Source organism: Hyaena hyaena, unplaced genomic scaffold, assembly GCF_003009895.1.
Source record: "Hyaena hyaena isolate Hyena2069 unplaced genomic scaffold, ASM300989v1 scaffold_0, whole genome shotgun sequence".
Classification (NCBI taxonomy): Eukaryota; Metazoa; Chordata; class Mammalia; order Carnivora; family Hyaenidae; genus Hyaena; species Hyaena hyaena.
In genome coordinates, this window is record NW_024080632.1 from 2,301,540 (window position 1) to 2,325,301 (window position 23,762).

Sequence of the window (23,762 nt, forward strand, 5' to 3'; positions counted from 1 at the left end):
TCACATTCTGAACCCTGAGACACGGCACGGGGACCCTCCCCAACTCCGCCCCCGGCGCACCCACGCAGCGCGTGGCTCCCCTGAGAAGCGCTCCCAGGAAAAGTGAGCCTGTGGAGGAGGCAAGCCCCGTGCACACCTGAAACAAAGCCTTGGCTGCCTCATAATCCTGAATATCTTCATAAATGCGGGCTTCCTCTTCCTGCAGGGCTGTCCGGAAGTCGCCAAACAGGATGGGGTCCCTCATCACCACCTCCACATCATCGTTAAAATGTTCCATAACCAATGTTCCTATGTGGTCTTGTACCTTTTGACAGAAGACCACGTAAGGACCCAAACTCAACGACATATATGTGCTAAAGCTTGTCAGAAAAAGAACATACGCTAAGATTATCTGAAGTAATTTGCATTTGATTCTTTTTTCTGTTACAAGGTACTCAATAATCCACCCTCCTTGGTTCATCAACTTCGGCTATTAGTGGATTTTTCTCCAGTTGGTGAACTATATTAAAAAAAATACATGGATGGGGGGTGGGTATGCTTATTTATTTCACCCAGAGAAGAATTTTGTAGTTAGAGTTTTGGATTTGCTGGTATATTCTGATGTACTGACCAGCTGCTTGTCTGTTTCATTGATTAATCGGTCGTGGAAGACCCTGAGACACTCGTTTCTCCAGACTCTCACCATCTGGGTCACCGTCTGGAACCTACATGGAAGGGGCAAAATCGGTCGTGAAGTCAGAGAGAGAGAGAGGGGCTAAATGCTACTATTTTCAGATGGATACACAGGGTCCAGAAAAGGACAACATTTCTATGGCCCCTTCTCCCCCCTGGTCCTACATTAATGAAACTTTAATGGAAGCTAACAAATTAAGTGTAAAGACCATAAAATCATCATCTATAATTTATTCTCCTGTAGGGAAGAAAAAGAACATTATCCGTAAATGACATAAGTGACATAAATAAGCACCTGCCACTGCCTCTACTTGCTGGAACGTATGAATTTAAAATAAGCATCAAGGCCACTGGCAGCTTCTTATCTTAAGAACCAGCTCCATCGGGCCCCAGTTGCAGAACTTTCTCTGGTTTCTGGCAAAGAGCCCTCACTCCCCCCCGCCCTAAAACCCTGAAGCCGCCTTCTCCTGGACTTCCATCCAAAACCGTTCAACGGTACCTGAGAACAAGTTTGGGTATGTGGCAAGTCCTCGACTAATTCACTTTTCAATTTTTTGTGGACTCTGTGAATCCACAAAAGTGCACTCTGCTTGCAAATCTACATAAAGTGTATGTTAATGTACAGAAGTCAGTCTTTAATGAGAAAATTTCTATACCCAGACTTAAATCCTTTCTGTCCCCTGTGCTTACTTCTACAAAGACCCACAAAATGTACCTAACTAGCAACCACAAATGATTCTGTTGCCTTAGCAAAAGGCAACTTTAGAAAGACATGGTCAGTACAGCACTCCCACCGAGGGCTTAAATACACCTGTCCAGGTGTCTACACATCTGCCTTTCTTGGCTCCATCTGTCTTCTGGTCAAGAGCGTACAAGTCATCAGGCCTTAACTAAGCACTTAACTCTTTTCTTCATTTAACATAAACAAAAAGACATTGGGTGATTAATTGATACATTGATTCATCCAATTCACTGACAAGTCCTCTGTCTTAAAAGAATAAGAAAATCCATCGTCATGCCCACGGGCCACATTTTAGGGAGATAAGACCAACTCACCGCTCTGGATTAGTGAGGACAAGACCGTTAAAAACTCTGGAGAGGTCCCGCAGATTAAAGATATAATGGAACTTGGACGGCGTGGGAGGCAGGTCTTGCACGATGGTTGTGTAAAGCGCCAACGTGCACAAGGTCAGCTTGTCACTCACAGCCTGGATGCTTTCGTGAAACACCTAAAAATTGAAAAGACACCCCCCCCCCAAGTGTCTATCAATGGATGAATGGGTAACCAGTGTGGTCTATCGACAACAGCGCAACATTTGGCCACATCAAGGGGTAAAGAGCTGACACGTGCTATGACCCAGATGCACCGTGAAAACAGGATGCCGAGTGAAAGATGCCAGTCACAGAAGACCGCACAGTGTGTGACTCCCTTTAGGTGAAACATCCAGAAGAGGCAGATCCACAGAGACCGAATGCAGATTAGCAAGTGCCGGGGGCCGAAGGGTGGGATACTGTGACTACTTTTGGGGTGATGAAAATATTCTGGAATTCGGTAGTGGTGATGACTGTACATGATTGAGAATGTACTCAATGCCAATAAACTGTACTCTAAAGTGGTTAAAACAGCGAATCCTACACTATGCAGATTTTACTATGATTTTTAAAGAGATAAGAAAAAAAAAAAAAAAACTGAAAAGGCCAGACAAACTCATCATCTGATTTGCTTTGTTTCCCTAGATTTTCTCATCAACTGACAAGTCAACAGGATGTGAAACCAAAGCCCAACTCACCCTCCATTTGAGTCTGACTGGCCCAGGGCAGACCTCACAGTTTTGAAAGCGAATGCCTTCAGGTAAGGCATGAACAGGGGGCTCACCGCTCCTGCTCATCCCACGGGGCCACTCCTGCCTTTGCCTTTCCCTCCCCTGCAGACTGTGAGTGTGCAAACCTCACTTTAGGAGGGAAATGCCAGATCAGAAGGTCATCGTTTAAATGCATGGGTTCCATTTGTGGGGGGCCAAGTTAAATCAACGAAAGAAGAGCAGTAACTAGTATCTAGGGAGCATGTGCTATGCACTAGACACTGTAAGGTCTCGGTGAGGCGGGCACCATCATCATCCCCGTTCCAGATGAGAACTGGCTCCAGGAACTTGCCCCAGGAGCAGCATGGGGCCTGACTCCAGGTCCTGGTCCCCTAGTTGATTCACTGCCACATCTCAATGTGACACATGTAACTCAGGGCCACATCATGACCTCCACAGACCCAAGTCACTTTTGCCTTCTGGGCTCTTCCTCCATAAAAATATGTTACTTTATTTTTTATGACTGCACTGACATAAAGATGAATATAATCCAGACTGGACATTTTTTCTTCTCGTTTTGAAAGGAAACATTTTCGTGGGCCCCTAAAAGTGCCATGGGCCTTGGGCCTGCTGTGCCTAATGCCTGTTTCTAATGCCTCTGAGCTGTCAGCACAGAGCCTGATGCGGGGCTCGAACCCATGAACTATGAGATCATGACCTGAGCCGAAGTGAGACATTTAACCGACTGAGCCACCCAGGTGCCCCTTGACTCCGAATTAAAATCAATTACCGGGGCGCCTGGGTGGCTTGGTCAGTTGAGCGTCCGACTTTCGCCTAGGTCATGATCTCGCGGTTCGTGGGTTCGAGCCCCACGTCGGGCTCTGTGCTGACTGCCAGCTAAGAGCCTGGAGCCTGTTTCAGTCTGTGACTCCCTCTCTCTCTGACCCTCCCCTGCTCACGCTGTCTCTCTCTCTCCTAGAAATAAATAAAACATTAAAAAAAATTTATAATCAAGTTACCGAGGTATGTCCTTTCAGAATGGAGGAATAAATTAAATGCAAAGACTCCTCTGAGGGAAATGGCACATTGAAGACATTGAACAGCGAAATGAATCTCGGATCAACTTCATTGCGGCCTCCTCCAGCTTTTCCCATCGCAGCAATAAAGCCAAGGTCCCGAACGTTTTTACAGTTCAGCTCCTTCCCACGGTCATATAAGTAGCCTTTTTCCAACAGCAGTTTCAGCAAGGCAATCGGCTGCTGTGTGCCGTATTCATCCACCTTGATGTATTTTCCCAAGAAAAGAGATAACAGTAGCATCATAGAGCAGAACTCAGGGATGCCTTTGCTGAGTCTCTTCTCTTACTCTCTCAGAGCGCTCTGGTTTTAGTTCCATGGGTTCTCAAGGTTTCCAATCACATATTCATTTGTAATTTTTTTTTTCTGTCTCCCTCATTCAACTGTAAGCTCCATGAAGGCAGGGACTACTTATGTTTTGTTCGTAACTGCACAGCACCAGACCCAGAGGAGGCACTCAATAAACACACATTAATTGGATGGATGCATAGATGGATGGAAGGGTGTGTGTGTGCGTGCATGGATGTATGAAGAGATGCACAAGTGGGTGGATAAGTATGTGGATGGATGGATGGATGGATGGATGGATGGATGGATGGATGGAAGGAAGGAAGGAAGGAAGGAAGGAAGGAAGGAAGGAGGGAAGGAGGGAAGGAGGGAAGGAGGGAAGGGTGGATGGAAGGATCCTGGCTTTGTACACAGTCCATCTGGAAGATAGATTTTCAGAGGAAAAAATGATTCTGCAGAAATTACATAATTTAAATTTCAGTACTAAGAAAACTTCACAACTCTCAGTCACTGGCCCCAGAAACACACTCCTCATGCACACTACAGTTTCCCTCCCTTGGTAAATCCAGAGGAATCCTTGGGAAGTATCTGCTCTTATGCTTCCCATGTACATGGGATTGAGAACAACGTTATCATCTAAGCTCACGCTCATTGGGAAACCACTTACTCAAATAAATGCTGTAAAAAGCATGGAGGCTGCCTGCTTTGCTCCTCTAAGAAAGCAATCAGTGAGGTCCCGCACTGTGTAAGAACATTCCAGTAACACTGTCTCCTAAGCTGGCTCCCACAACCAGTATACTGCAGGCATTATGCAGAGAGAAGACACATGTTTACACACTCACAGACTCGATGTGCACACAGTGACACAAGCACACGGCCTTGCCCCGCCGCTCCCTGACCTTAACACTACCTACCTTCGGCATGTTCATGTCGTCCATGAACACTAGGAGGCGTTTTCCCATAGGTGGGCCGTATGTATCTTTGGTTCGTTTTTCCACATTTGCTTCCAAATTTCTCTGGATGTCCAAAGATGTGGTGCGAGAGGAGAAGTTGACCATTAACACAATCTGGAACGAGAGAGGTCATTCTAGAAGGTGGTCATTTCTTCGCAGTATGGGTGGGAAATGCTGGACCATGAGCTACCGTCTAGCTTGCAAATTCACCAGTATCTGAACTTTTCTAGAACCCAGTGTGTGCCGCACTCCATTCTTTCCGTTTAGCAGGATGTCTACAGCAATAACAGTCACTGCATATGGGCCTTGGGCACAATGTGGACTGGGGGGCCTTAGCTCTGTTCAGGTCTGGCAAGGTGACCTTCAAAAAGAGGTTTAACTTTAAAAAAATTTTATTTTCTAATGTTTATTTTTGAGAGAGAGAGACAGAGTGCAAGTAGGGGAGGGGCAGGGAGAGAGGGAGACACGGAATCGGAAGCAGCTGTCAGCACAGAGCCTGCCACGGGGCTCCAGCCCATGAACTACGAGATCATGACCTAAGTCAAAGTCGGACAGACGCCCAACCGAGCCACACAGGCGCCCCAAAGAGGTTCAACCTTATAGAGCCTCGTTTGTCTTGTGTATAACACAGTTTTAACAGCATCTACTTAGACTACTCCATAAGGTGATTCTATCACAGGAGATGAAATCCACAAAGGTGTTTTCCACATGACAAAGTAATATTCAACCCTAAGTTACTATCACACCTGCCACATCCTAATAAATAGGTCAGAGAGAGCATCTTTGAAAGTACCTGCTGAGAGGAAGGGGAGGGAGGCCCCGGGCCCCTATGTGGACAGCGCCGCCTCCTGATGGACATACGCTGGGCCCCTCACTGTGTTTCTTCGAGCACTTGGTGAGAGTTCATTGGTCAGTGGTTCTCGGTCTTAATTATGCACCCGAATCACCTGGAAGGTTTGTGCCTAACAGCTCGAAGGGCCCAGAATCAGAGGTTCTGATTCAAAAGGCCAAGGATCGGGCACACAAGTTTCCAGGCAATGCTGCTGGCCTAGGGACCACACTTTGAGAACCACTGCTGTAGAGGACACCATCCTCGGAGATGCCCACGGGCACACAGGAGCTGCACACGATGAAGGTCAACGTGCATCTCCTTATAACAAATGTGCACAGACTGGTGGGCCGATGAGCACCAGCTGCTGAGTCCCACAGCAGAGGGGCGTCGTGGCGGGGGTTTCTGAATGTGGCTGCTGTGTGCCTGACCCTACCAACGCGTAGGTCCCTCTGGCTGTAAACATCCCTTCTGCGCCCCCCACAGGGACATCCTTCAAGCTAAATAAGCCCTGTTTCCACACACCCATCTGTGACTGAGCTCGACCATTCGCAGGCAGTCTGGCCCACGTCCCTCACGCGATGGCCATTGTGAAGCTGGGCCGGCCACTCCCTGCCCCAGAGGGTCACAGGGCTTCCCGGGGAACAAGCCTAAGTAAGGCAGTCAGGAAGGAGGGCCACAGGAAACTTCTCTCCCGTCTGAGGTTCCGGAAGGCCAACATAGGAATTGGAAAATTAAATGATGAGCAGATATTAACAGAAACATGGAACTGAATCAGTGAGTGGATTTGGGACAAGTGTGTATCAGCTGGATATCCCAGAAATCACAGGCAGCTTCTCGGAGGAAAAAGAGTCTTTCTTTGGTTATAAAGACACTAAATAAAACTTGTTTGAAGCCAGGACAGTTGAAATAATGAGCAGGTAGGTGGCCCATGAAAGGCAACTCTGAGTATAGAAAGGAGAATTGACACCCTCTTTCCTTTTTTTTTTTAAGTTTATTTTTAGAGAGAGGGTGTGTGTGAGAGCAAGGGAGGGACAGAGGGCGGGGGGGGGGGAGGAGAGAATCCCAAGCAGGTTCCACACTGTCAGCATAGAGCCCGATATGGGGCTCGAACCCATGAATCATGACATCAGGACCTGAGCTGAAAGCAAGAGTCGGATGGTTAACTGACTGAGCCACCCAGGTGCCCCTCACACCTCCTTCCTAACATCTCAGCGCCCTGGCACATTCTACACTGTCATGTTTCATAGGGTTCATTTCCAAATGTGTCTTCCCTCCCCGCCGACTGTGAGTCCCTCCGGAACCAACTGCGAGCCTGCTCTTGTCTGCCCCTGTGGCCCCCAGCTAGCTCCGTGCCCCCCACACGTCAGACCCTCCCACGTTTAACACAGGGGACGGAGGAAGGAAAGGAAAACCTTGAGATTTTCAAAACCACAGCAAGGTGATGCATAACGAGACGGCCGGCCTCCAGATGACCTCCGCCCATCCTCACCCTCCGCGTACTCATTCACCTGTGTAGCCCCTCCCACACTGCGTCAGGGTGATTCACGGTGGTCTCTGTGTGACCCACAGACCGTGGCTTAGGTGAGAGAAGGTGATTTCCTAGGTCATCAAAGGAGAGGTCCACACAGTGGGGACCTGAGGACCCTCCAAGCCCCCGATCAGGCCTGCAGATGACTCCAGCCCCGGCCGACGGCCGGACAGCGGTCCCAGGCCAGAGCGTGAGCGAGAATCTCCTGGCTAAGCCACGCCCAGGTTCTTGACGTGCAGAAACGGTGAGACAGTAAGTCTGTTGCACTAGCTGCCGCGTGCTGGGGTCATTTGTTACACGGCGGTAGGTAATGAATACGAACCACAGCTCAGACTTACGTTAATATCCATGTTCAGATTTTTGAGGAAGTTGTGGGTAGTGGCGGTCTTAGAGGTGCCCGATTCCCCAACCAGAAGGACCGGCTGCTTGATCTTGACCATCTGTTCCAGCGTCCAGGTGGTGCGGGTTGTATCCACCGTGTGAACTGAGGAGCGTGACAGGAGGGAGCATCGCAGAAACGTCAGAGGGTGAATCCCGAACACCCCATAAAAAGCATCAGCAAAATCCCGAGACGTGACTTTGAAAATGCATGTACAGGTGCTACCTGCTTAGGGGACCCTCGCTGCCCCCAACCGTGTATTTTTAATAGCTCGATGGGGGTATAACTCACATACTGTAAAATTCACCCATTTTAAGGGTATGATTTGGTGCGGTTGGTACATTTCTACAGCTGTGTAATCACTGCCACCGTCCAGATTTAGAACCCCCCAAACCGTTTTTAATATCCCACTCTGATGTATACTCAGGATATTAAAAACTCAGTTTCTCCAGTGCCTGCGTCAGTCACATATCTGCAGGGTTTGGTTTCCTGACCAACAACTTCCTCCAAAGAGAGAATGAAACCACGAAGCCGGGTCTGGCTCGGTCCCACGCCAGTCGTTTTTAGTCCCTACGGGTTCCTGGGGAAATGGGTACATCTCCTTCTATCAGAACCAAAACCAGATATTTGTTTTGTGAAGTCATTCTGCCACTATGTTCTCGAAATAGCCAGAGGAGTGCGTTAAAAATACAGCTCAACCCATGAACGTCCACACTGGACAACCTCGCGAGGCAGCCCCTTTCACAACACGCTGCCCCGCTCATTCCTCTTCTTCCTCCCTTCGCTCCTCTGCACAGCCCACCAGCTCTGGAAGCCCTTGGAAACTTGAAGGGAGGCAGAGTGGCCTGTCCCACCCTCACCGCACCTGTCAGGTGACAGCTGAGAGCCACAGACGTCCGAAGACACTCAGAGCCACTGCACATAAACGAAACGCGAAGTGCCACCCTCTTGGCGAGACCCATGGCTCAATCTTTTCAGTCTCTCAGAAACAAAACCCGGGGGGGGGGGGGGACTCAGAGGGCCACGGAGGCCCCCAGATCTTTCTCACTTCCTCGCAGAACAAGAACTGTACACTGAGAACAGGGGTCTGGTTCTCACTCACCCAGGATGTCAATAAATTTCCTCTCGTGGACGTGAACATATTCAGGAACTAATTTATTCCACGGTATCCACTTCTTCCGTGTGGAGTCAAAATGAAAGTCATACATGGTCGGGAGGTGACCTGTGGTACATAATGATCCATTTCGCTTCAGTCGTAGACACGGAAATACAGTCAGCACTGGGACGTGCATAAGATGAGCTAATGCTACTTGCTGCCTGGACAGCAACTGAACGGAGTACTCTGAGCTAATGCTCCCGTCCACTGGGCAGGGACATGCTGAGCCCCTTCCCGGGGAATGAGAGAGTGAGGTGGCGGACAGCCGGGGAGCCAAGGCTTACAGCTGTTGGCAGGCAGGTGAGGGGAGGTGGAGGCAAGTTAAGAGGCAATTTCAATGTGGAGTCCAGTGCGCAGGGCTCCGTCCCACGGCAGGGCGGGCACAGGTACAGAGGGCGCCCCGGGAGGCCATCTGACCCCGCTGGGGCAGGAAAGAGGTCTGAGAAGTAGTGGGTGCCAAGGGCGCCTTGAGGTGCCCCACGGCCCAGACCCATTTGTAACTGAACGTCGGGGTGCTACGCAAGTTCAGCTCTAAGAAGAGCTTCCCCGTGCGCCTCCTCCCGGAGGTCCCAGCAACACCAAATTTTGCAGCCAGCGCTGGCAGGAAGCCTTCCCAAAGGAGATGCCATCCAGTCTGAGACGTGAAAGGGGAGTCCTGAGCCGAGAGAATGGGGGCCGCCGGGAGGCTGTCCGGGGGAGGCGAGCACGGCGGGCTGGCCCGAGGGACAGAAAGGAGTAAGTGGGGCGTGCACACGGGCAGATAAGGCCACAGGGGCTGCGGAGCTGCTGCATGAAGAGCCTGGCAGCCACGCCAGGGGCCTCTCCTCCCGGTTGGTCCCGGGCATGTGCCACCAGCCTCCAGCGGGACACGTGACCAGGTCTGCATCCACAAAGATCAGTACGGCTGTAGCGGAAAATGGATCTGGAGGAGGTGAGTGGAGACCGGGAGACCTGTTAGTGAGGCTCCCTCCGTGCCCAGGGCGGAGGTGACAGGAGAGCTCACAGGAGATGTGGGGGCGGGGGCGGGGGCGGGGGAAGAAAGTGTCAAGGTCACCAATCTGCATCTGCAGACAGATGACTGACAGAGACATGATGGTGATGACAGATAAACAGATGACAGACAGATAGACGGACAGGGGTTTGGTCTTCAAGCCTCCTCTCATGCTTCATGTCCTCACAGAGCACTGGCTACGTGCTCACAACACACAGATACATCATATATACACACATACATACACAAGTAGGTAGATGATAAGTAGATGATAGGTACATAGATGATAAATAAACAATGATAGACGATAGGGAGACAGAGATAGACAGACAGACAGACAATGGATAGATAAATGACAGATGGTCAATACACAGACGGATTTCAATAGCACAGAGCTAGGGAACGAGGAGATGCCTCGGACACTGGGAGGCAGAAGCTGTGAGCACGTGGCCAGTGCTCCGTGGACACGAAGCATGAAAGGAGTCTTGAAGACCAAACCGACGAGAGGAGGGAGACGGTGCAGGAGCGGCCAGCAGGGAGGAGGAAGAACATTTCAAGAGGGGAGGAAGTGGTCAGCCATGTTGGACGCTGAGCCGAGGTCAGGATACCAAGGACACAAAGGCCCTTGGGCTCTGGTGGAGAGAGCAGAGGACACGCTCACTGGAAGCACTTTCAGGGGAGCTGGGGTTTGCAAAGGGGACAGGTGGCTGTTGGCTGAGAAACAAGTGGGATGAGAAGACACAGCTCAAAGCCAACCTTTCCAGGACTCGTGGCTTTAACAAAAGAGGCAGAGAGAGGTCTCTAGAAGGGCACAGAAGGTTTCCCCAGAGCAGGTCCAAGAGCAGCTGGGAGGGAGTTGGTCGGAGAGAAACGGAAAAGACAGCTCAAGAGGAGCCCCATAAGGAAGCCAGCACCTGAGCGGGAGGATGGAGAGCTCAGTGCTCCCCATTAGGAAGACCTGGGACCACTTGACTTTGCACTTTAAAAAGAATTCCCCAGGTAATGATGATAGAATACGACTTAGAAAGATGTCAACCGGCCAAGTCCTATTCAAATATCATTGAGAATGAAACTAGGATTGGGCGCCTGGGTGGCTCAGTCCGTTGAGCATCTGACTTTGAATCAGGCCACGATCTCCTGGTTGGTGGGTTCGAGCCCCACATCGGGCTTTAGGCTGACAGCTCAGACCCTAGAGCCTGCTTCAGATTCTGTGTCTCCCTCTCTCTCTGCCCCTCCCCCACTTCTGTCTGCCTCTCTCAAAAATAAATATTTATAAAATTTTTAAAAAAGAACTAGACAAAGATGGATCCTAGTGTTACGTATAGTCCTTGAAAAAAGGCATGTTTTCATGATATGTCGTTCTTGAAGGATGCACCTTCTTCACACACAAACTTAAAACCTTAATATGGGGACGCCTGGGTGGCTTAGTCGGTTGAGCGTCCGACTTCGGCTTAGGTCATGATCTCGCGGTTCGTGGGTTCGGGCCCAGCATCGAGCTCTGTGCTGACAGCCAGCTCAGAGCCCAGAGCCTGTTTCAGAGTCTGTGTCTCCCTCTCTCTCTGACCCTCCCCTGCTCACGCGGTCTCTCTCCCTCTCTCTCTCTCTCTCCTAGAAATAAATAAAACATTAAAAAAATTTTAAAAAATAAAACCTTAATATGATGATCTCTCAAGAATGACCTACAGACCCCAACTGGTTCGCCTCCTGTGAAAATACTCAGAACACAGCAGATGAAAATTAGAGAGGTGGTTAAAAAAAAAAATAGGCAGAGAAATCCAAAGGAGAAGAAACACAAAGTCGTGCAAAGTGTGAAAATTTTTAAAAACTTAAAACAGCAAAAGAAGCGAGGGCCGGGGTAAGGGTGTGAAGGCGGGGGTGCGGGTGCAAGGACGGGGTGGGGGGTCAGTTTAGACTCAACAAGACAAGCCCGTGCGGCTTCTGCTCTAACAGTCCTCACACGGGAACTTCTCCTGAGGGCACACGGGGCGTCTGACATTGCACGTGTCCCTACAGAAGGCCACGAGCTGGAAGACCCCGTACAGGCACACGCACGGAAAAGCAAGCTCACTTCCTCTAAAATGCTCCCAGAAAGCTCCGTGAGCAGGAAACGAGGCCACACTCAGGTCGTACCTGGCAGCTCCCCGGGGTTGGCCCACTCCTCTTCCGCAACAGCAGAAGGCAAAGAAGCAAGGCGTTTGATACACTCGTCAAATTTAATCCTCCCATCCTCGAGCAGAGTGGCGCCCAGAGAACAGTACAGAGCCTCTAGGAAATAGCACTCCAGAAGGTCCGGGTCCTCAATTTCTCCTTCGAGTAGTGCATCCAACATCTTGGTTAACTGGGTTACCTAGTGCACCGGCAAATCTCTGATGAGCCCACATATTCCACTCCACCCACCCCAGGGTCAGTTCTGGTCATAAATCTTGGGGTCCCGGTCCCAGAGGGAGGGGAACTTAGGACCCCCCATACTGGTTTGGTCACATAGCGCTGGCACCTTGTCCTGCACAGGGTCACCAAAGGAAGTACTGAGTCTTCATCAGTAACCTGTGATGTTTCGGTCCACCCCACCAGCACCTCTGCTTCCCTTGGACTGTGGGTCCACCTTTAGGGGAAGCATCTGTCTCTGCTAACAGACATACTTTCTCACCATATTTAGGTCTGTCTGAGGAACGATGGTCTTCAGCTTCTCGCCTTGTCTTCCATCCACTATCCCTTCCACTATCATATCGATGAGACGGGGCACATACTTCTCAAAGAGACTCTCTAAATTGCTTTGCTCCACCTACAGAAGAGCAGAATTCCAATGTATGTTCAAGGGCTCCTTCATCTAAAGGGAAGTTAGTGGAAAGCTGATCTTGGCAAACAAGAATGAGAAAAGTCTTCCAATGAAGGATCAATGTGGCAGGTAAACCCCGATAATAGTGCCTTCTATTTGTGGAGAGATTTGGCCTTCACGGTGCACTTCCGTTGTGGAGCATTTTGTTTCACTGCCAGAGAGTCTACTCTACCACCCGGGAGGGACGGAGGATAACAGTTCCCATTGGACAGAAATAGGGCTGATTATCTTCAAGTTCAAGAGGCATGGCCACAGTCATCTTGCAAAGAGTGCAAAGCAGTGGAAGCCCCTGTCCCCATCAAGGCATTGAGGAGCACCAGGGATCACACGGGCCCTTAGACAACTCGGTCCCCCTTACAATCGCGCCTCCAATGGTCCTGTCATGCTTCCCTCGGTCTTCTCTTCTCTGGGATAATTATGTCCTGGTTTCCAGTTCGCCTTCAGCCTGGCGGTCCTTCTGGTGATACACCCAAACCACCTGTGTCGCTGTGAGAACGCTGTCACTGTGTCCTGGGCCAGCCACTACCTTCACACGACTGTCACACCTATCTTTGCACTTCTCAGTGAAGCCTTTCGTTACAATTACACATTTTGGGAGGCATGAGACACATGACACACTTTGAGGTCAACTAAAACCACCAGAACTCAATGACATGACAAGCTAGGTCCTTCACATACTGCATTCATCCAATCCAGCAAAAGCTGAGTCCCTCTAGAGACCAGTCTCTCAATAGCTGGGCTTGGCTGGAGCAGGAGTTGGCAACTACAACCCACAAGCCAAACCTGGCCCGCCACTTCTTTGTGTAAATAAAGTTTTATTGGTACATAGATCTCCCCATTCATGTACTGTGGCTGCTTTCATACCACAATGGCATAGCTGAGGAGTTGCAAAAGAAACCAGCTGGCCCATAGAGCTTAAAATATTACTCTCTATCCCCTTAGAGAAAAAAAATTGTCAACCCTTGACCTAGACTACTGAAGTCATTACATATCCCTGGGGCACCGAGGTGGCTCAGTTGGTTAAGCTGTTCTCATGGTTTGTGAGTTCAAGCCTTATATCAGGCTCCCTGCTGTCAGCATAGAGCCTGCTTCAGATCCTCTGTCCACTTTTCTCTCTGCCTCTGCCCCCAGAGCTTGTTCTCTCTCTCTCTCTCTACCTCTCTCTCAAAATAAATAAATAAGCTTAAAAATAGAAAAATTATTACTTATCCCACCAGCTATGGAATTATCTGGAAATCTAGTTAGTGTACCTTCCATGTTTTCATCCAACTTACTGATAACATTAAGTGCTTAATATCACAGGCAGATTAAGGTCAAGGTTATGGCTTTAACTACAAACACCCCTCTGGATTATGTTTATCCAGCTAGTCACAAATACTAAATAACTTTTAAGTTTATTTTAGAAATAATTCTCACCTTGTTTTGTATTTGATTAACCCATCTTTTCCAGTATGGTTGATATTTCAAGTTTTTAGGATCCACATAAACCATTCCACATCGAGACACAGTTGCAGGAGAGGCATACTGTAAATCTCCAACCTAGAGAAATACAGAAAATCAGTCATGTCAACAGCTATAAACAGCTGAACTGCATGTTTAAAAGCCTTTGCTTTGTGCAAAGTTTTCACAACTGCATCAACCCCAAGTCATACCCAGATTAACATAGCTTTCATGTGGCTTCCAACTGAACACTTAAGTTTATCATGGGAAGATTACACATTTTTGACATCTTTTTAAATTTTACTATAAGTTAGTATGAAAATTAGTATGCTGTAGAATATCTGACAAAAATAGAAAACTATGGAGAAGAAAATAAGTTACCCAAAATCCCAATACCAAGAAATAAACATTGTTTTGGAGAGTTTTCCTTTCAGTACTTTTTTTCTTCATTTTTTAAACATAGTTGAGATTGGGAAGTATAAAACTTAATACATATGCATCTAAACCAGCAATATTAACACACCTATCTCTTCATGAAAAAAAGACACAGTTTAGTCAGCCAATAAGATAAGGATATGCACAAATACTCAAGCTTCCACGAATTTTCCAGGCCAAGTTAGGAACAACTTTAACATTAAGCTAAAGTGGAAACAAGTCTCAGGGCCACAGCTAAGAAACAGGTTCAGAGGATAGGACAGAAAATTTGCAAAAGTAAATGAAAAAAAAGTTAAAGGCAAATAGTGTGAGAGAAAAAAGGAAGGCAACTACCAACTCAAGATCCAAAACATGACGGCTCAAAAAGAAACCAAACATAGTAACACTCTACTAGTTGGCTCTACAGTAAATATTTCCATATTCATAATAATGCAAATACTGTTTACTGATATAGCTGATTTAACAATATAGTATTCTGAGGAGGAGAGTGAGCTAGTGTTGATAAAGGAATAAACAGCATGCTAAGTGTGTTACTTACAGACACTAGGATGATGATCAGAAGAAATAACTCAAGAGTGAAAAGTAGTTACCTCTGGGATACAGTAAAGGGGGATAAGAAGAATAGGGGAAGTATTGAGTTGTCCTCATCATAAAAACTCTTCTTGGACCGTTTAGGTTTTCTTTAGTCATCCATATTTATTACCAGTTTAATAAACATTTACATATTTAACTGAAAGACATATTAAAAATTACTTTTCACCACTACTTGCCTCAAAGAGCAGAGCACAGTGCGCTTGAAGCCGAATGCGCTCACCATTGGCCAATGTCAACAGCTTGTTGTCATCCATCACAGAATTCATGTTTTCCACCCACAGAGCATCCACATCACCATCAAATAAAATATACCTATAGCAACCCAAGAAAAAGGAAGTCACGCTTTCTTATGGAACTTGGTGTCACCTCCCCATTCATGATGAATGTCTTTTTTCCAGGGTCCTGTATCCAGATCCTGACACCGAGCACCCACCTTGATCCAGAAGTTTGACCCATAAAATCAAAAGGAAAAAAAAAAAAACCCTAAAATCTGTGTGAGTCAGTCACCGATACTGAAGAATAAAGAAACTTCACACAAAAATCTGAATCTCTTGCTTCTCTTGCAACCCGGAAGGCTGAAAACTCAGGCCTGCGATCCTGCCTGGGAACAATGTGCTGGGGCTGAGCCGCAGCTGTGTGTGGAGACAGATAGAATCACAGTCTCATTCTTTTCTTAAAACGGAGAATACCAATTGCTATCATTCACTGGTTTTGACACCTGCTTTTCTTACGGAAGGTTAAGAGCAAAAGGAAGTATTTCATATAACATATCCATGTATAATGGGTTGAATGGTGACCCCCAAAAGTTATGTCCATCCAGAAGCTGTGACTGTGACCTTACTTGGGAGGAAAAAAGATTTTTGCAGGTATTATTAAGGACCTCAAGATGACAGCATTTTGGATTACCCAGGTGGGGCCTTACCCAAGGACAAGTATCCTTATGGAGGGCAGAGAATCCTAGCAGTAGAGGAGACAGATAACACACAGAGAATTGAGATGGCATCTGACACTTTGTGAGCAGGACGATCGACATCTGACTCTAAGTCTATGGGCATCCAAGCATGAAACTACAATGCTATACGTTGTCTTTTTTACCCATAACAGTTAGACAATTAATATAAACTAACCCAGGCTCTCTCCTATTTACAAAGGTACTCACTTTCGCTCCTTCTTATCCGTTGGCCTGTTGATCTCCCTGAAGATGTTCGACAGCACCCCATCTGTCCAGTCTCGGGTGGTGGGGTCCAGGATGCCATAGAGCTCTATGACACTCACGGCTTTGGGATTTAGGATGTACAACTTCGTCATCAGCCCGAGTCTAAACCCAAGGAGAGACCACAGCTGTGCTCCAGTGGACTAAATGCATTAGGAAAACAGTCTGGGCCCCTATGTGGGGATTAGATGTTTGGGATCCAATCCACAATTTAAGATGCAACCCACACAAACTCTCTCCTGGGCTTCCCCATTACCATCAATGGTTTACACTAAATGCAATTTTTTTTAAATATTTTTATTTATTTCTAGGAGAGAGAGAGATAGCGTAAGCAGGGGAGGGTCAGAGAGAGAGGGAGATACAGACTCTGAAATAGGCTCCAGGCTCTGACCTGGCAGTCAGCACAGAGCCCAACGCGGGGCTCAAACCCACGAACCGCGAGATCATGACCTAAGCGAAAGTCGGACGCTTAACCGACTAAGCCACCCAGGCGCTTCTAAATGCAATTTAATTTAATTTAAATGTACACTAAATTTAGCCAATTTTCACTGCAAACATGACCTCAACACAAGTGAGGTCTGAACTGAAGGCACAGCTTTGCCTTTTGAGGGCAACAAGAAGCTAAGTGAGATAGTCATGCCTGTGACGATTTATGTAAAGATCTCATAACTCGTGTGCAAGAGATAACAGTCATCCAGGACTACATAACATCCTCTTGGACCACTAATGTTCAACCCCTCATATTTACGGGATGTCTGCTCTGCGTTTCTGACTTTATACATCGTGTGCACGGGGCATTTGCCACCCTAATGCCTGCAAATTCCTGCCAACACGATGGCATGAATTCCTCTACAGAAAACCAGACATCACATAAATAATTCATAATTAACTAACTGAATAAAAATAATGGTGGCATGTAAATACACATGCATGTGTATGACAGTTCTAGCAATTACCCAACAATGAATTAAAGAACAAAAGGCAGGAAGGCTATGACACCCCCGACTTGAAATCAGGAAGCCACAGTCCACTGCCTCTCTCATAAGAAACACAAGAAGAAATAAGAAAAAATGGCAGTCGCTGACTCATTAGATTTTATAGACTATCTAGAAATGTTAAAGTGACAAAGATCGTTAGGCTCGGTTTAGATTTTTGCTGGAATATTCACATGCAGTGAAGTCTTTCTGGGATGTAGTTATTGCTCAGGAGGAGAGTGAGAGGTGAGAAAACCCATTTCCAGTATTTTCAGTACGAGGATGGGCATGGCCACAACAACTCGCTCCAGGTCTTTAGAATATTGTGTATGAGGAGGGTGAGACCCCTGTCCCAGCTCCCACGGGGCTGGTGATGGGAAGTCACCTGGGGAGAGGACACTGGTTGGGGCCACTCCGATACCGTAACAAGGGTTGCATAATGGTGAGTGTCCTGCCTTACTGTGAAGGAGCGTCTGAACGCCAAGAAAATACAATTTAACAAGTTAATTCGCAAAACATCTTTATCAGATTGTTCATGAAACACCCCCTGGTCAAAAAAAGGGTCACTGTTTTGCCTTCGGAAATAGGTGAACAAACTCGTCAACGAAACAAGTTGAGATGCTCGGAGTCTAAAGTGGTATTTAGGACACTGATGTGCTCAGCTTTCAGTTTTCAGGACTGCCTACTTCACCCTGTATTGTATGCGATTCTGAAGCTGACTGGTCATGCAAATAACATATTAAACGTGTTTCACCTTCCTAACTGGATTATGCCCTGGCTTGAAAATGTCTTCCCCGTGGTAACTATATGTAATTTCGAACGTGAATGAACTTTTTGCTCTCATTATTTAAGAAAAAAAAAAGGGGGGCATCTGGGTGGCTCACTTAAGCGGCCGACTTTGGCTCAGGTCATGATCTCATGGTCCGTGAGTTCGAGCCCCGTGTCGGGCTCTGTGCTGACAGCTCAGAGCCTGGAGCCTGCTTCCGATTCTGTGTCTCCCTCTCTCCCTACCTCTCCCCCACTCAAGTTCTGTCTCTCTCTGTCTCAAAACTAAATAAACGTTAAAAAAAAAAAGGAAAGGAAAGGAAAGGAAAAAGGGCAGTGTGTGAAGACAAATCTAACGTCCCAGGAATTGAGAAAGCAAAGTGCGACTAGGTGACACCACCCCCCCCACCACAGCCGTGCGGCCGGGCCCCTCCTCGGGGACGTACTCACTTGGTCTGGGCCTGACACAGGGCGTTGATGACCACGGACTTGCCCCCTCCAGTGGGCCCCACCACCATGGTCGTGTGGCGGGTTAACATGGTCTCAAACATCTGAACCACTTTATCCACCTGTGGGGCAAACATTGGTAGCTGGGGTAACACATCTTTTAAACAGCTTTATTGAGCTATAATTCACGTACCATGCAATTCACCCATTTCAATTGTGCGATTCAGCGGGTTTTAGCGTGGGCACCATCCCCACATTCAATGTTAGAAGATTTTCACCACACATTCCCCCACCCCCACAACTCTGCCCTCATTAGTTGGCTCTGCCAAGCCCTGCCCCCAGCCGCTGGCACTGTTCACTGTCCCCATGGGCCTCCCCGCTCTCCGTATATAAACGGAATGACATAAATGGAACCATACAGTATACGTGGGTCTTTGCATCTGGCTACTTTCACTCAGCACGTTTCCGGGGTTTATGCATATTATATCCACGTTTATCCACATTTTATCAGGGTTCGCCCACGTGGGTCAGGACTTCATTCTTTTTTGTGGCTGAATAATATTCCACTGCGTGGAGAGATCACAGTTCACTTATTCCCACAGGCATGGGCAATTGTGTGTGTCTGTTTTTCAGCTCTTACGAATAATGCTGCTGTAAACATTAGTGCGTGAGGTCTTATGTGGACGTATGCCCTCACTTCCCTCGGACACACAGGCATGGAGCTGCCAGGCCACTTGGTAACTTTGTGTTGAACTTCTTGGGGAACTGCCAGACTGTTTTTCTAATAGCTGCTATACCATTTTACATTCCCACCAGAAAACACATTTTTTTAAACAACCATGTCCAGAGGAAGACCTCAGGGCCAGGAAAGGTGCCGAGACCTCGCTCATCTGTGGCAGCATCTGCTACCCCGGTCCGAGGCCTCTGGGTAGCCTCCTGATGCCCCGAGATAGCCCGACCACAGGTAGCCACCCTGGTCCTGAGCTTTAGGCGTTCAGACCCTCAGCAGAACACTCTGGCAACGTATGGCTTAGTGACAGTACATATAACCTTACAGACTTGAGATGACCAAAATCTTATCAGCAACATCGAATTTAATTTTTCTTATATGTGCGACTCTGCGGGGAGAAAAAGGTGCGCCGGGGAGAGAACATTAAATGGTCGGACTCCAAAGCAGAACACTTCAGTACCATATTCTGCCAAAAACAACGGTGGGTGGTGGGTACATACAGGGGAATACTTTTCCGCCTTAAGAAGGAAGGTGATTCTGACACAGTCTATTACATGGATGACCCGAGAAGACATGCTAAGCGAAAGGAGCCAGTCGCAGAAGGACAAAACCTGAAGGTTCCAATTACACGACGTCCCCAAAGGAGTCAGATTCATAGCAGCAGCAGGCTGGGTGCCGGGGGCGTGCTGGGGCCGGGGAAGGGGTGGGGGGCTGTTGGTAATGGGAACAGAGTCTCAGTCTCACAAGATGGAGACGTTCTGGAGATCTGCTCCACAACACGAATATACTTAACACTACTACACTGTCCTAAAACTGGGTAAGATGGACATTTTGATGTTATGCGTACATTACCACAATAAAAAAAAAAAGGGGGGGGAAAGTGCTAGAATAGTAAACAAAAAAACAAAACAAAACAACAACGGGATGGACCCAGGAGAAGCCCGTGAGGTCATCTCAGGCCGCCTCACCTGCACAGGTAGGACGATGTAGCCGTTCTCCTCCTGAACCTGCTCTACGGCATCATTAAAGTCGGGGTAGCGAACGCGCGGGCAGTCTAGTCCCGGAAACAGGTCGGAAATCAAACCGAGGAAAAGAGGGACGTCTTCAAACACAAACTTGGGCAGATTCATGTCTCGAAGGGCCCTCATCAGCACCACATCCTGGACGGAACGAAACGGACATCTTCAAAGATATTTCTGAACGAGCCGGGGACTGGCCTAGGAATCCTCTTATGAGACACAAAATGGAAGTGTGTATCAACTCTAAGACGTAAAGCGCTGTAAGCACAGTCTCCAGAGAAACATGAGAGCCTGTTGCCCACAGAGCAGCCCTAAGCCACGTCTGCTTCAGAGGAAAGCCTGTGCCTTTACTGCAAAGTGGGAAAAAACACAAAACTCATTCTGATGCTTCCTTGAGGACTGGCTTTATCCCCATCCTTACACCCCACCATCCTGCAGTTGTGGATTGATCGTTACCACAGAAGCATCAGAAACTGTGGTGCCATGGAGACGCTGAAATTGACCTACGGTAATAAGTCAAATTAGAAAAAACAAAAAAACACGTAATGGCTACGAGACCCAACTGAGGCCAGCAGCTGAATGAAGTGCAGCCCGTGAGTATCATACAGCAACGCAGTGCTTGTCAGGTGCATGGGAACCGAAGGAGACCCAGAGGACACAGGTGCACGCGGTCCCTACCTCTTTAAGTTCAGAAGAGCCTCTCTTCAGCTCTCCAGCCATTACCAACACCGACTTCAGGGCTCTCAGTCCAAAATCATAGTGGTGCTGCTTGGAGAGCTGTTCCCGGGCCAGCTTGTACAGGACAGTCATCTTTTTGGCCAGTGTCTTTGGTGATCAAAGATAATGAAAAACAGACAAAGAAAATGACCCGAGAGCAAACAGGACATCATTCTGCAGAGAAAATGGACGTACGGGTGGGTGCTCCAAAGGAACTGCTCTGTGAACAAGCAAACCTCGCCTTGAAGAGAAACGCCAGGATGGGTCCTTCGTTTTCAACGGTGAAAAAAGAGGGACTAATTTCAAAGAACACCAGTCTTACCAAAATTTGAGGACTGTCTCTGAAAGCAGAGGAAGATCTTAATTGCCTCTGTTTAAAGAGGAGAACCCATCCATTGCTAGGTTTTAAATCCTAGCAACCACATTTGGAAAATGTGCTTCCTGTTTATTTCGGACCTGAACGTATTACAGCTTCTCCTGTAACTCATTTCCAAGACAAGTCAGCCATCTCACCTGCAGCAAGGGCTCAAAGCCCGCGCTCCCCAGCGACGGCCTGGGGATTAACAACCAGAGACCTCACCACTCCGGTGCCAAATCCAGACAACATGCGAGCAGGAAGAGCCTTTTTAAAAAATTACAAAAAAGAAACCACGCAACCCTTTACGATGAAAGTATTTGCTATTTTGCACATTAATGGTTTCTTGTGTTTTGTTTTGTTTTGTTTTTGAGACAGAGAGAGAGCGTGGGCAGAGAGAGAGGGAGAAAGAGAATCCCAAGCAGGGCCTATGCTGTCAGCACAGAGCCCAACATGGGGCTCAAATTCATGAGTTGTGAGTCCATGACCCGAGCTGAACACCAAGAGTCAGATGGTTAACAGACTGAGCCACCCAGGCGCCCCTATTTTGTACGTTTTTAGAGCCTTCTGGGAATATGTATGTGCATACTTTTTTTATACATATTTTGTTTTTTATACATATTTTAAAGAATGATAAAAGAGAGAGAGTATGTTTTAAAGCCACATATTCTCAAGGTATGAGGCTTTAATGAAAGAAGCCCATCTCAGAGGGTTACATAGTTATGATCCACGTATAGAACATTCTTGAAGTCGCCAACTGTCATGATAGAGAAGGACAGGTGGCCGCCAGCTTTAGGGCTGTGGGGAGGGTGTGATTGCCAGGGGATAACACAAAGGAGTTCCTCTGTGGCGACGGCCCAGTTCTGTATCCCAACTGTGGCACTGCTTTCTCCTCACATGCGACGAAATGTTCTAGAATTATACGTACACAGCACAGAGGGGCAGGGTGGGGGGAGGGATGCAAAATCCGATGGGATCCAGACAAAGCCTGTGCCTGAGCTGAGAGCACAGCACCCCCGTCTCTTCCCGCGTTCGGACACCCAGCCTTGGCGTGTAAGGCGTGGGCACTGGGGAAGCTGGGGGAGGGGCACCCGGAACTCCCCACGCTTTTGTTGCCACTTCTCCGGAGTCAGATTATTTGAAAATAAAACTTACAGTTTTAAAAAGGGCCAGGAGAAGGAGACAAAGCGATAAGTGCATAAACCAGGTAAGCCATGCAGACCGCAAACTTGCCGAGTCCCTGGTCAGAGCCAGGGCGGAGCCCGGGGGGCGCGGGGCGAGGCTGGGCGCCCGCAAGGCTCACCTTGGCCCAGAGGAAGCCCTCGGAGAAGAGCATGATCTCGCAGATCTGCTGCAGGTCGGGCACGATCACCACCACGGGCCTGAAGAGGGCCTTCACCGACTCGGGCAGCTCCGTGCGGCCGGCGTAGCCGGGGTTCATGGTGATGAAGATGCCCATTCTCGAGTCCAGGGAGATCTCCTGCCCTTCAAACTGGATGGTGACAGGAAAGGAAGGGGTCACGGCCGCCCAGCGCCCCACCGCGGGGGAGGCCGGGCGAGCCGCGGGGCTGCCTACCGCGTGGGTATGAGGCAGGCGTCACCTTGAGCTCCCTTTCCAGGCGTTAAACAGAGTCCTCGTGCTTGTGGCCTGAGCGCTCTAGGGGGCAAGCCTTGGCCTCCCCAAACTCTGATCCACAGCAAGGGTCTGCACACTGAGAAGCGGCAGCTGCTGGAAGGGGATGGTGCGAGGGGCTGTGTGAGCTCCAACAGGTTACCTGACTTCTCTGGCTCGGTTGCCCTTTCTGCGAGGTTGTGGCGATTGAGCGAGGCCATCTGTGCCCGAGCACCCAGTCTGCCGCCCCACACGAAGTGGACTCTTACTCAGGTTACCTGCGATTCCCCCAATCCAGCCCCCGCCCCGGGCGCCTGGACATCAACCCTTCCCGCAGAACCCGCCTCCCCATCCCCCCAGACACAGGCCTCTGCTCCGCCGGTGCCTCAGGGACCGACAAACCGCAGGAATCTCAACATTTTGAGTCTCTTTAGCCCACAGTCGGGTTTCACCTGTCTCAACCTTTTTGGCTAAGCTTTTGCCACTTTATTTCTTTCGCTGGCCTACCAGGAGGATGAAAAATAGAAAATTCTCTTTATGAGGCACAGGCTGCCTCAGTGACAAGAGGGCAGCCCAGCAGGAAGCTGATGCTCCCCAAGAAAGGAGGCCACTGTCCTGTCCCCCAAGCCTGCACCGACACCACCCTCCCCCGCCCAAGATCCACACGAGGCCCAGACTGTCCTCTGGAGAGGAGGGCGGCTCTCTTGTTGAAAACACAGCTCCTAGGGGCGCCTGGGTGGCTCAGTCGGTTGAGCGTCCGACTTCCGCTCAGGTCATGATCTCACGGTTCATGGGTTCGAGCCCTGCATCAGGCTCTGTGCTGACAGCCAGCTCAGAGCCTGGAGCCTGTTTAGGATTCTGTATCTCCCTCTCTCTCTGACCCTCCCCTGCTCACGCTGTCTCTCTCTGTCTCTCTCTCTCAGAAAAAAAAAAAAAAAAAAAACATTA

The 23,762-nt window shown here is 48.5% G+C and overlaps 1 protein-coding gene across 1 annotated transcript in view; it reads right to left on the reverse strand.

Moving 5' to 3' along the window:
* Positions 1-23,762, reverse strand: part of DNAH10 (dynein axonemal heavy chain 10) — a 143,977-nt gene that overhangs the window by 40,308 nt on the left and 79,907 nt on the right. The window contains exons 35-50 of the mRNA XM_039218596.1: positions 22,506-22,694; positions 20,809-20,955; positions 20,080-20,271; positions 18,385-18,503; positions 16,142-16,300; positions 15,159-15,294; positions 13,930-14,052; positions 12,325-12,459; positions 11,808-12,024; positions 8,633-8,752; positions 7,490-7,635; positions 4,753-4,905; positions 3,494-3,754; positions 1,729-1,901; positions 611-704; positions 137-304 (exon numbers count right to left, since the gene is read on the reverse strand). Coding sequence (XP_039074527.1) covers positions 137-304; positions 611-704; positions 1,729-1,901; positions 3,494-3,754; positions 4,753-4,905; positions 7,490-7,635; positions 8,633-8,752; positions 11,808-12,024; positions 12,325-12,459; positions 13,930-14,052; positions 15,159-15,294; positions 16,142-16,300; positions 18,385-18,503; positions 20,080-20,271; positions 20,809-20,955; positions 22,506-22,694 — 2,532 coding nt within the window. The remainder of the gene's footprint in view (positions 1-136; positions 305-610; positions 705-1,728; positions 1,902-3,493; positions 3,755-4,752; positions 4,906-7,489; positions 7,636-8,632; positions 8,753-11,807; positions 12,025-12,324; positions 12,460-13,929; positions 14,053-15,158; positions 15,295-16,141; positions 16,301-18,384; positions 18,504-20,079; positions 20,272-20,808; positions 20,956-22,505; positions 22,695-23,762) is intronic.